At 34.1% G+C, this 14,096-nt stretch overlaps 1 protein-coding gene across 2 annotated transcripts in view; it reads right to left on the bottom strand.

The window, feature by feature from the left end:
- Window positions 1–3,846: 3,846 nt before the first annotated feature.
- The window catches only part of SLC2A13 (solute carrier family 2 member 13), a 470,241-nt gene continuing 459,991 nt past the window's right edge, over window positions 3,847–14,096 (bottom strand). For both annotated transcript variants that reach the window (XM_081248366.1, XM_081248367.1), the window contains one exon: window positions 3,847–9,010. In XM_081248366.1, coding sequence (XP_081104492.1) covers window positions 8,784–9,010 — 227 coding nt within the window. In that variant the 3' untranslated portion in view covers window positions 3,847–8,783. The remainder of the gene's footprint in view (window positions 9,011–14,096) is intronic.

Genomic DNA, 14,096 nt, shown 5'->3' with positions numbered 1-14,096 from the left:
TCATTTTTTAGCCCAGAAAAAGCTTCCACTGTTCCTTTGTGGACCACAGGAGCACCTGTGATGCATGCATCCATTTATTCTTCAAATATTTATTGAGCACATATTATATGCTAGGCATTGTATGAGGTGCTGGAGAGTCAGTGGTAAATAATACAAGTTCCCTGCTCTCATGCAGTGTATATTCTAGTGGGAGAAACAGACAAGAAATAAGAAAAATAATTTTCAAATAGTGATAAACACTTGGAAGAAAATAAAACAAGGTTACCTGATAATGTCATGGAGAGGAAGAGAGTAATTAAGTTGTATAATCAAGGTAGGCCTCAGAGATGATTTAGAGCTGATATTTGAATAACAAAAAAGAATTAGAAGCACAAATAGGGTGATGAGCATACCAGGCAAAGGTAAAACCATGTGCAACACCCCTGAAGTGTCAGTGACTTAGCTTTATGAATTCCTAAGTAACTTGAAGATAAATCTGCTCAATTAGTTCAATATTCAGTAGATGAGCTTATTACCATTTGAAAGAAAGTGATGATTTCAAAATGTTAATGCAATGGTTCTCACACAATCATGTGCTTAAGAATCACCTGGAGAGTTTGTTAAATTACAGTTTCCTGATCTAAAAGAGCTGAACTTGTAAAAACAGAGAGTAGAATAGTGGTTACCAGAGGCTGGGGGTTAGAGGAATTGGGGAGATGATTAAGGGTACAAACTTGGAATTAGTGGACAAATAAGGCCTGATGAGCTTTATAGACAATATTGTATTATAAACTTCAAAGCTGCTAAGAGACTAGATCTTAATTGTTCTCACCACAAAAAAGAAATGTTATGTGATATGATAGAAGTATTAGCTAACTCTATGATGGTACTTCTATTGCAATATATAAATGTATCAAATCAATACTTTGTATACCTTAAACTTACACAGTGTTATATATACCAATTATATTTTAAAAAAATTTCCTGGGCTACAATTCCAGAGAATCTGATTCAGTAGGTCGGGTAAAGTCCACAGATTTGCATTTGTAATAAACTCATGGGTGATACTAGCGCTACTAGTCTGGGGACAACACTTTGAGAACCACTGTTCTATCAGATCTGTCTTGTGAGTTTAATATCTATTTGATAAAAGTAAAGCATGCCAATATTTTCTTTCATGTAAAAAATTTACTTACCATGCATGGAGATCATCTGAAATTAAGTTTTGTAAGTGTAGTGGAAAAGTGCATGAAATACTGGAGGTAAAAAATACCTTCAATGTTTCATGTTGAATTCATGGCATCTATAATAATATGAGCTTAATTTCAATATAGCCTATTGGTAAAAGTGTTAATGTCAGTTGTCAGAGAGGATTTCAAAATTATTTTTTAAATGCTGAAAAGAATTTAAATGATAATTAACTGAGGTTTTTTTTTAAATTATTTTTTTCATGGCTGGGAGATCACATAAATAGAAATTATATATTACATGCTGTTAATCTGGAGAAAATGAGAAGGTTGTGTTCTTATCAGCTGTGCCATTCAGGAGGATGCTAATGGAAAAGAGGTGGAGAAAGGAAGAGGGGTATCAGGATAGTCAGTGAGATCAGTTCAAACCATTCTGGTCAGCAGAGAGCCTGGCTGTTACACTCACACAGCCTGCATGACATGTCAAAGAAACCCATGTGCTCCTGTCCCTATGCACATCATGACCTTAGCATCAGGGATAGCATATGGACGATGATACTAAGAACAGCTAACAGTTATCCAGCACTTACTATGTGCCATTCCTCTAAGTGCTTTACATGACTAACCAATGTGACCCCTCCCTGCCACAACACTTATATGAGGTAGATAGTAACATCTCCATTTTATATATAAGAAGGTGAGGCAAAGAGTAACTCAGTGATTTAGGTTACCAAGCAGTAAGTGGAAACACTGGCATCCAAACCTAGATAATTTGTATCAGTCTGACCTCTAAAACAATGTACTATACAGATCTTCCTGATTCTGATGGGGTTACATCCTGACAAGCCAATCCTAAATTGAAAATACACTTAATACTAACCTACTGAAATCATAGCTTAGCCCAGCCTACCTCAAATGTGCTCAGAATACTTACATTAGCCTGCAGTTGGGCAAAATCATTTAACGCAAAGCCTGTATTACAATAAAATGTTGAGTATCTCGTATAATTTATTGAATACTGTTTTGAAAGTGAAAACAGAATGGTTGTGTGGGTATGGGATGGTTATAAGCGTATCAGTTGTTTACCCTGGTGACAGCGTGCCTGACTGGGAGCTGTGGCTTCTGCCCTGTCCAGCATCACAAGAGAGACTATCATACTGCATGTGGCTAGCCCAGGAAAAGATCAAAATTAAAAATTCAAAGTACAGCTTCTACTAAATATGAATCACTTTCACATTATCTTATAGTTGAAAAATTAAGTTGTACCACTTTAAGTTGGAAACCATTTGTATACTGCTTCATATTTGGAAAAGAATCTCCAAATTAAAGGTTTTCAAGATTTGTGTCTATAGTCCAGGTTAAAATGAGGTATCTGATTCTTTTTCTTCACACCCTTTAAGTTATAATACAGCAATAACATGATGTCTATTTTTTAATCTTTCTGCCTGGATCTGACAAGAAGACATTCCAAATGAGGACCAAGAGAGAAAGAGTGTGGCGTAGTCACTGCAGAGAAAAATTTTGTAAACACTTCCTAGTGTGTGATCTTGGGCAAATCACCAAAATGTTCTGAACTTAAGTTTTAGTATCCACAAAAGGATGACAACATTTACCCCACAAGATTAGACAATTAAATGAAGACTTTTCTGACCACTGATACAGATATGAACTGCACTATTCAGGTATTCAGAGGAGTGGACACTTTATGCATAACTTATGGGATTTTCAAAGGTCATTTTGACTGTAGGATTTTTGCCTTACCTGCTGACATCAGAATCCTTGCTTAAGATGCAACTCCATTGTAAGCCTTTGAGTGACAGTGGATCTAGTGTCTTCAGAGGATCTACTCAGACTAGTTCTATAGTTGGGCTCAGGATGGCACACCCTAACTATGGAGATAAGTCTGATGGCTGCCCAGATCAAAGAATAATATAATGCTTACTAATAAAAGCTATAGTTGGGGCAGAATGGCTATGGAGAGCAGCAGAATTCCAAAAGAACTGTCAACTTGTCATCCAGCAGGTATTTTGTTTTCACTTACAAAGAAACAACCATAAACAATTTTTGTCAATCTGACACAATGGTTCATGTCAACATCTGGTTCTGACAACAATAAGAAATAATTCAAAGATTTCTGAGTACTTCATTTCAAAGTTTTATATTTACTATTTAGAATAACTCCTTGCAATAATTTTTAGGTATTATAAAATATTTTTAAAGGTAGTTAAGTTTAACCATGGTTAAAAAGAGGTAAAATATCATTAAAATGAGTAGCATTGCATAAATATATAGAGGTAGGTAATCTTTGTAGATGGTTTTACTTTGTTACCTAGATCCTAAAATCCAAGGAAAAGAATTGGATAAAATACAAAACTGCTGGGCTTCCCTGGTGGTGCAGTGGTTGAGAGTCCGCCTGCCAATGCAGGGGGCACGGATTCGTGCCCCGGTCCGGGAGGATCCCACATGCCGCAGAGCGGCTAGGCCCGTGAGCCATGGCCGCTGAGCCTGCGCGTCTGGAGCCTGTGCTCCGCAATGGGAGAGGCCACGACAGTGAGAGGCCCACATACTGCAAAAAAAAAATAAAAATAAAAAATAAATAAATAAATAAAATACAAAACTGCAAGGGAGACAAATGAGTAGTGAATTGTCTTAACTTTTATTTGACTATTTTCATTTACAGTTCTGGCACTGACACTTTTTTTAAAAAAAGATTTAAATTTTATGTAAAGATTGAACTTCAATAAAATAACTTAAAAAACATTTACATATACATCACTAAATCTCCATAAAATATACAATACTTTGATACAACTATAGGCTACAATGACTTTGAAGGAAATGATACGTATTCATAATTTTTAAGAGATATCCCATGTGTCACATGTAGGAATAAATATTTATATTGGATTTGCTAAGATGTGGAGTATTAAACACTATATAACATGCACTTTCAGAAATTAAAATATACTTTTGAAAACATTTTAAAAGCATAAACCTGTGTTTTCATTTAATCTAGACATACATTAGAGCTTTTAAATAGAAATTTGAGCATTTATTACAAATAGAAGATACTATAACATCAAGTGAGATATAGTCCAAAAGCTGCTAGGAACCAGTTTGGACATGTAGAATATAAATTTCAACTTTGGCTAGATATAAGTATCATTTTTTTAACCTTCAAATGAGATGGAATAATGTTAAATATTCTAAAATTTTAAAACTTGACAAAATATTGGTGGTTTTTAATTTTTAGAACTTGTAAGCTATATTTCTTTTTCCCATTTATATAGATATGATAAAATTAAGTGCATGGACTTAACTGTCTAAAATCAAAACCTGAATATTACTGCTAAATGAAGGTAGATATTTAACATTCCATAGACCAAATCACTCAAGTGCAACAGACTGTGTTTTATACATACAAAGTAAAGATTTATAAGAATTATATTGTTTTACACTCACAAGCAAATTATGAGATAAAATTCTTTCATGTACTTCTGAACATCATTAACACTTACAAAATACCTCTCTGATGATTATTGGTACATGAAAATCTCCTTCTCTAAGAGATGATGTTTAAGAAAGCTGGTAGCAGTAAGCTGTTTGGCATTTTAAAATGATTGCTATTTCTAGAAAATAGCAGCAATATTGCTCACCCAGAAGAACTGAAAACTGATACATTGCTACAACCTGAATCACTTCATCAAATTAGCTTAACATTACTGTACATGAGGCTAAGAAAATGGATAGAAAGTGACAGAAAACAGGATGTTAAAACTAATGCAGAGAACAGTTCTGAGTCTCTTAATAGGCAGAAGCTACACATGAGCTGTAAATTTTACCCATAATTCAATACATTTTGGTATAAAGCACATATTATGAATTCTCTGCTTCCGGCATGGTATGTCATTCTTTTATTCGTAGTTAGTGAAAATGTCTGAATTTGGCAACTTAAAACATGATACAACAACTGTATAAATGTCAGTTGTTAGATACTTAGTATAATTTGAGATATTATAACTAAGAGAATAGTAAAAAAATCTGATTATAACAAAACATCTTATTTTATTGTTCTTAATTACTGTGCTGATGAAATAAAGTCAGAACAAATTTCCCACTCCCCTTACTGTATTACAGTATTTATAAAATATATTAGTGTCATTAAACTAATGATACTAGTGAGACTTTCTTAGATAACATGTGAAGAGCATTTTCTAGAATATTCTCCCCCCCCCCACATCTATGGATTATTATAGTACATTTCAGTTTTACTTTCTGATATAAAAGGAAAAGGATAAGTTGTCAACTTATATTTTTCCTATTAATTCTTCCTCTATATAACTGATTTTGAAATTATAGTAAACAATTTCTAAATTCTTTGCTCTAACAGATTTCTTATTTTAGAGTGAATAACTTAAGAAATAATATTTAGACTCTTTTATATTAAAATGCTTCAGTGGTAAAATAAAAATATGAAAAGCACTTGATAGCATTACTCTCATAGCATTTTCCATCTGGGAACTAACTACTGCATATGACTGGGAACAAAATTTCAAATGGAAATATTACCTTTTAAATCTAGTTTTAATTTAGATCTTTTACATATACATTAAAAATCATGTTTTGGACAATTATTGACTAAGGTGCAACAATCAAAATTATAAGAAATTTTATATTTAAGAAAAATATTAATACCAATTCTTTAAAATCTATCTGACATCACATTCAGCCCTATGTGTTCAGATGCAGATGAAATGTTACATTCTCTCAAGTCTGGTGCAGATCTCACCAGCCATCCAGCTAAGCCTCAGTAGGGGTTATGACCATCTTCCCTATATTTTCCTAAATCACAATATACCTCTATTAAATTTGCAGCATGTTCAGAAGGAAACATATAATTTCAGCTAAAAGCATGATGCTTAATGTGTTTTAAAATGGTAGGTCAAATCATACCATATATAAATTGTCCTACAAAATATATATTTGATGATATTTCAAATGGAATGTTTTCAAGTTGATAGTGGTAGCCAAAGATGTTTGATAACTTAAAAGGTGCATAATACTAAAAACCTGCAAAATTCAAACATTTAATTTTTAATATACTATAAATGTTCACTGAATCTAAAAATAATACCCTAATTGTATAAGGTTCCTTTTCAAGTAGTTGTTATTAAAAAATTATAAATAATTCTTATACTGTGCCTCTCTGTCTTATACTTCAAAGATATGGAATATTATTTTTATCACTATATAAATAACAAGTAGTCCCTTATAGAAGGAATTGAGGAGAATAGAGAAAGAGAACTGTGGCTATTTTTCCCTGTTATTATGTGCATTTATGGATATAAAGTTGAAAACACCATTTGCTTACGTAAAGGAGAACAGGCTATGTTCTGCTTTAGGAAATAATAAGCCCAGGTGCTCCTTTAATAAAGTTACTGTGCATTCAGCTCAGCTGAGTATAAGCATATAGTTAAGGCTATGTATACAATAAAGAGAAGAATTGAGGCAATTATTTGGATAAATCAGGAAAGCAAACTTCTAAAGAGATCACTTTATGGGTCTAAATTTTTCTCCACATTATATTCTGATATATTTTACCACACAATAGTTCATTTTCCGCTTCACTTGTGAAATATTATACAGATAATAAATTTCTCATGGGATAAGAAATATTGATAGAATAATAACTTTCTCTATCAAAGCACATCTGCTTTTCTGGGGAAAATCAAAATCAATATCCCCTTAGAAATCAATTGCCAAAGTGCCTAATTCAAGGAAAGAAGCTCTCTAATTTTTTTTAATTACATGAAATTATCAAAGGGAGAAAACTCTTTTTTGGCTGAAGGATTTTTAGGTTTAGAGAATGAACCTCCTTGGCTACATTCTCAGCTGTGATCATTGTGATAAGAACAAGCAAGAGAGACCAAACCATCTTGGAGACTGGCAGAAACATACTGAATTTAGAGAGAGCCACTTTTTCACTCCAAAGAGTACCTTATTAGATATTTAGGGCTATTTTAAAATGCATCAAATGTACGTACTCTTAACTGACCACAGAAGAGTCATTCATATTTCCACTGGAACTAGCAAGTAATTTTGTGAGTGATTTTGTACATACTATATAGTTCTTAACATACGAGTGAAAATTAGAGTTCATTGATGAATGAGCATAAAAACCAATGAACACTTTGAAAAGATATTGTAGAAATGTAGTAAGTCAACACCTCTTAAAGACGTATTATATGAGAACCATTAATCTGTTCCAGTAGAAAATCCCAATTTTTAGACAAGGAGGAAAAAAACCCAAGCCAAGCATGAGACAAAGGAAACACCCACAGACAAATCTATGTATCTTTTAATATAGAATGTCAGGTAAAATGAGAAAGGGTGTGCAAAATAAAAATCAGTTTATGCTCTCAGAATTAAAAGAAAAAAAAGACGAGTACCGTAAGTAACAAAATGTGACAATTCCCTTAGGAAGAGTTAATAAAAAGTTAAGAAAAATAGAAGTCCCACTACTTAATTAAACAAACATCAGTAACAGCAGGATTATTTCTGCCACTGATTTTCTTCCTTCCTTTCTTGTTTCAGAAATTATTTGATTAAAAGAAGGGGAAAGATAGTCTGCTAGAAGTTATTTATATCACACAAATGAAGGCACAAATAGTAGGACTCCAGAGTGGATGAGTGAAGGCTTGGTGAATATCTGGTGATTTTGGCATGAACAAAAACTGACCCTGAAACACAGTTGAAGACCTAGTGCTACTTTGTGTTTACAGTTGCATACCTAAGTGACTAACTCAGGGTTAAAAGTCTTTAAGGTCCATAAAAATCTTTTCTTTCTTACTTTCTAGCAATAAAATATACTTATCAAAACTTGCTAGCTAATCTGTGCAAATGTATACTTCTCACTGATGCAAAAAATATGTAGGAAAATAAACCCTAAAAGCCCTGCTTTTCATAATGTTCAAATGATCCTATACAGAGTCAGCTTCTGAAGAACTTTCCAGATATGAATTGGAGAGAGAAAACCAAAATGTGGGATCCAAAGTATATAAGGACAGCTGTGCCCCTGTAGGACGCACTTTTGAATTTGTTGATGAAAGTTTAAATGGAGTTTACTTTCTAATAGCTGATCACAGGTAAGCTCCGTGTCCTTAGGAGAATTTAGGGCCAACAGGCCATGCTTTGACAGAAAATACCCTTGGACCATACTTCAGAATCCTTTGCTGTAAGTATATCACACATATATGATTTGGCTAGATTAGCACTGACTCAATTGCCACTAATAATTATATATAGTCTTAGGAAAAAAGGATTATCACAGAAGTCACTGGGTACAATATTCATTTTAAACTATCTCAGGAAGGAATTATACACATTTGCTCAATAACTATTAGTTTAAAATCTCTGTAGATTTTTTTTTACATCTCTGCTTGTGAAAAAAAAGTCATTGTGATTGTATCTTCCTTGGAATCAAATATTCTAGAATATGAAGTCATTCAAAACTAGACTGTGGAAAGAACCAGATTAAAAGCAGGGCAGTGAGGTCACCAATTGCTGTTCTTCTCTCCCAAGTTTGTTTAAATGACTAAATATATCAGCAGCTGACAATTATTCCACATCAGAAGCGTCATTGTCAGAAAGATGATAGTTACTTCCCTTCACCCGAATATATTCAATATATCTCCCTTCATCAGAATCTGAAGCACCACATGTACATAGCCTGTTGTCAAAGAGTGACTCAATTTCCTCTAATTTTTTCCCTTTGGTCTCAGGAAGACAGCCGTAGATGAAAAGGAGACCCACAGCAGCGAATCCAGCATAGAGGAAGAAGGCTCCTGCAATGGGAAATAATATATATGTATAGGTTTACATTGGAAAGGGTACTTGGTTTTAACTTTTTTTTCTGGTCAATCATGCATGACTGTGGTCTCAGACGGAACCAAAAAATTGCTTCCAGCCTCGTTTATTCTAATTGTTCTAATGCTGTGGATATAATGCAATTTGTCTTTCTAAACTCAAGTCATGTAATCAAACTCAAGAAGAATGACAGACCAGGCTCAGATATAACTTCTGCTTTGAAGTCTTTCCTCACTCCCCTGGTTAGAGTTAATTGTGTTTTCACAAAACTCTGCTGAGGCAAAATGGTATATAACAACCAAGAAGTATTATAATTATGTGAATATATTTGTCTGTCTTGTCTACTAGACTTGAGGCACTTTGAGGGAGAAATTTCCTGCTCATTTGTCTTGTATTTCCAGAACCACATTCAATGACGATATTGCTGAATTCATGGGTCAATGCCCAAAGTCTGGAAGTCAACTTTGAGTTTTCTCTTACTCTCCCACCCAATACCCACTCTGTTAGAAAATCCTGTTGGATCTACCTTCAATCATAATCCAAAGATGACCACCTCTCACCATTCCTAGATATCTCTGGTCTTAAAAGACAAATGGCTGGAGAAAGGATATCAGATTGGGAGTTGGAAGATCTGGCTTAAGTCTTGTTATGTGATTTCTATATAGTCATTTAACCTCCTCCCTGGACCTCAGTTTCCTCATTAAGTAAAATCATTTCTCAGCTCCTATTTATATTTATGGTTTAAATTATAATTCTGTAAGTTTTACAACCCAAATCAGGACCAGGTATAGGAAAGATGGTTATGAGTTGCTTGAGGAAGAGACCAGCAAAAGTGGTCTCCTCAATGACAGAGTCTATGGCTTGTCTTTGGGTTCCTAGTACAGTGCGGACACATTGGAGTGTTTAGAGAATGAATGTTCTCTTGTTGACTGCCAGATGGAACACACTGGGTAGCAGATCTGAAATAAAGGGCTATACTAGACGTCATGAAGATATATTTGAAAGTCAAGCTATAAGCTAAATAGTACAGCAATTAAAGAACTGAATAGTATTTCTCAGTTCTGCTGAATTACAGAATGTGGAAAAACATTACTAAAACTACTTTCTTAAAGTAGTTTTTAGGCCTATAAAGTAGTTTAGTAGGCCTATAAGTAACCATTTCAGTACTATCCACAGAAACATTTCTTGGGAAGACTCAAGGAAAACTACAGAGGAAAAATGCTGCTGAATTGGCCACTCCAAAGAATCTGCTCTTTGGAATGAGGAGCCATGAGAAAATAAAAGGGAAACAGAGGTAAACTATGAGACATTAGGAAAAATATGAAAGGGTTGACTAAACCAAGACATAATTTGTTAGATTAAATCATCAGAAGCTATATAATTCTTAAGGAGTGGGACCTGCATAAATCAAATTCTTTCTTTAATAAAAATACAATTCCATTTACAAATATAAATAAATAAAATTACTTCATTCAGTTTGGTTTACATTAAACACTTACTACAAGTTTATATATTTTTATGTCTTATACTTGATAAATAATCAGAAAATAATAATAGGTCATCTGGAATGAATAGCTGAGTGTTATAGTGAGAGAAAGGCACCATGTCTCTGTAGAGAGTGTAGGTCTGAAAGTCACAAAGTGATGCAGGCTGAATCCTTGAGCAGTTTCTTGAATTGTCTTGATCTTGTTTACTGATCTGACAGGGAAAATAAATTCTGCCTGGCTAAACTGCAAAGAATAGAAAAAATGTATGTTACATTCCTATTAGAATTTTGGATGTTAGTTGCTCAAAAGAGTGATAGACCGCATTATTAAATTCTACTAAATGACTAGGGAAGAATAGTTGCTAGTAAGATCAGCATGACTAATAAATTGGTAATGTTTTCATCTAAAGGGTGATACTGGCAAGCTAGCTCTTGGAGAATGTGGAATTTTGAGAAAAAAATGATAGGAGATGAAGTCCTGTGTTCTGAATACAGATAAGCAAAATTGTGGACATAAGAAGAGAAATGGAATCTTCTATGGGGAGGGGCAAAGAAAGGATCGTAATCATGTTGATAATACAGAAAAAAATAAGTGCAGAGGGTAAAACATTTTAGACCAAATCAGGACGCTAAACTCTAAAATATCTAACAGAGTAAATATAGTCTGGCTTTATAAAATATAACATTGAGAAATATTCATCATCTTTCACAATTTAGGTACTATGGCATGATTAGAAGTAACAAATCAAATCTGTTAGCACTAAACTCATACAGTCAAAAACAATTACATGGATTACGAAGATTCTTAAAGGCCATGAAGTTTCTTGTGTGTGAACCAGATTCCCAAAGCCAAATAACATTAAGGAAATTCTATTCCTTTTATAAAAATCTGAGTAATCTAAAGAAGGCAAATGCCAAAATTTCATATATGGGCTTCACTGGTGAGACTTGTGGTTAAGCCACAGAGGTGAGGTGTAGGCAGGCCTGGGAGGCTGTGACCTGCTCCATGTAATGGGCAAGTCAATTATGTAACTCACTTTCTTAATTATGCCCCCTTGGTATGAAAATGAAAAAAATGTGTGTAACAAGTCTGTCAGGATGGTTAAAGAGTGCAGTTATTCCTCAGCTTTATTCTAAAGGAAATATATCTTATTAGAATCCTATATTAAGTTTCAGATTAAAACAAATATTTAATTGAATCATATAAAATGAGGAATTAAAGACCATGTTTGATTGAATTTCAGTACTTCAACACAGGAACTTTAATAATAATGCTCACCAAGGGATCTATTTAGTCACATGTGTTATAAATAAAGTGATATACTGGTGACATTTTAATGATAATTTTTAGTAATAAACATTACTGAATGGGGTCCAAGGCAGACCTTTCTAGGCAGTATAGTTTAGGAAGGAATCAAAACCTGAGGTCTTCAGAATGGCCATCATCAAAAAGTCTACAAACAGTAAATGCTGGAGAGGGTGTGGAGAAAAGGGAACCCTCCTGCACTGTTGGTGGGAATGTAAATTGATACAGCCACTATGGAGAACAGTATGGAGGTTCCTTAAAAAACTAAAAATAGAGCTACCACACGACCCAGCAATCCCACTACTGGGCATATACCCTGAGAAAACCATAATTCAAAAAACGTCATGTACCACAATGTGCATTGCAGCACTATTTACAATAGCCAGGACATGGAAGCAACCTAAGTGTCCATCGACAGATGAATGGATAAAGAAGATGTGGCACATATATACAATGGAATATTACTCAGCCATAAAAAGAAACGAAATTGAGTTATTTGTAGTGAGGTGGATGGACCTACAGTCTGTCAAACAGAGTTTAGTAAGTCAGAAAGAGAAAAACAAATACTATATGCTAACACATATATATGGAATCTAAAAAAAAAAAAATGGGTTCTGAAGAACCTAGGGGTGGGACAGGAATAAAGACGCAGACATAGAGAATGGACTTGAGGACATGGGGAGGGGGAAGGGTAAGCTGGGACGAAGTGACAGAGTGGAATGGACATATATACACTACCAAATGTAGAATGGATGGCTGGTGGGAAGCAGCTGCTTAGCACAGGGAGATCAGCTCGGTGCTTTGTGATCACCTAGAGGGTTGGGATAGGGAGAATGGGAGGGAGACGTAAGAGGGAGGGTATATGGGGATATGTGTATTCATATGGCTGATTCACTTTGTTATACAGCAGAAGCTAACACACCATTGTAGAGCAATTATACTCCAATAAAGATGTTGGAAAACAAACAAACAAAAAAAAAAAACTTGAGGTCTTATGAAACAAAAAAGGAAGTAAAAGAAGACATGAATATTTCCAGAGAAATACATCATTATGGTGCATATTTGTTAAATCAGGAATATAAACATATACCTTACATAAATCAGTAACCTATAGATTAAAATATAGAGCAATAAACAGGGAAAATCTAACCTGAGCTGAGATATTGTTCCACTAGTGAGGACCTAATGGACAGTGTGCTGACCTGATAGAAGCTTGGCTTAATGCAAAGCAAAAAGCTTCTCCCAAGGAGATATTTTTGAAAGAAGCCTGGCTATGCCATATTTAAATTTTGCTTCTGTTGCCTCATGTTTTTCTGACAGAATTTATTCAAGGAAGAGGTGCTTTGCTATCAAAGGTCTTACCACAAAGACTTTTATTATTTGGTCTATGACTTTCATTAAAAAAATGCTTTCTCAAGATATTAGTCTATATTTAGATCTTCAAATATTTAAGTGTTCTCAAGAATCAGAAAATATGTATAAATATTTATTGTGTTCATATTTATGCTGTTAGGAAGATAAGCTTACACATTTATGTAAAACATTTTAATTGCCAAATGGGATAAGGCTGAATATACTAAATATATATCCAGTTAAAAATGCCAGTACATTCCCTTTCCAAGAAAATAAATATTTCTAAATGTCCCAAATGGTGATCGGCAGAGAGAGGAGTTTTATAAAGATAAAAAAAGCATTAGATAAATAGTTTTAAATAAAAGTAAATATCAATTCAGCATGTTCAGAAGAGAGGAGGAATAGACTTTTATAATGTTTCCTCATATTCACCATTCATCTAAAAGTTCATCCGTGTATTTATTCATTTGACAAATACTTCTGAGTGCTTATTAAGTGAATAGGATGCCCTGGAGGGCACTGGGAATATAACGGTGAACAAAGCATAATCCTGGCCTAAGCTCAAGGGATTTATGGTCCAGTGGTGAGGGGTGGGGTAGGGGAGCTGACAAATAAACCTGTTCTTACAAAAAGGAATTATAAGTAGCCAGAACATGGGATGAGGTGAGATGAGGTGAGTGATGGGGGAGGGAATCAGAGAATGGACTAAGCAATAGGCATTCAATATACAATCACAGAGGCTCATGAGAAGATTAGAATGAAAACCTCCTATTTCATCATTTAGAATCCAATCACAGCTATAAACTCATACAGTGAAGAAATCCTCTTGCTAAAAAGCCAAAATCATTTCATTTTAGGAAAGATAAACTTGAAGTAGCTTCCCAAAGTTTTTTCCTAACTCAGTCACTTCTCAAGATGG

The sequence above is a fragment of the Mesoplodon bidens genome (assembly GCF_964165515.1).
Source record: "Mesoplodon bidens genome assembly, chromosome: 11".
Taxonomy (NCBI): domain Eukaryota; kingdom Metazoa; phylum Chordata; class Mammalia; order Artiodactyla; family Ziphiidae; genus Mesoplodon; species Mesoplodon bidens.
This window is presented reverse-complemented; position numbering and strand designations above follow the sequence as displayed.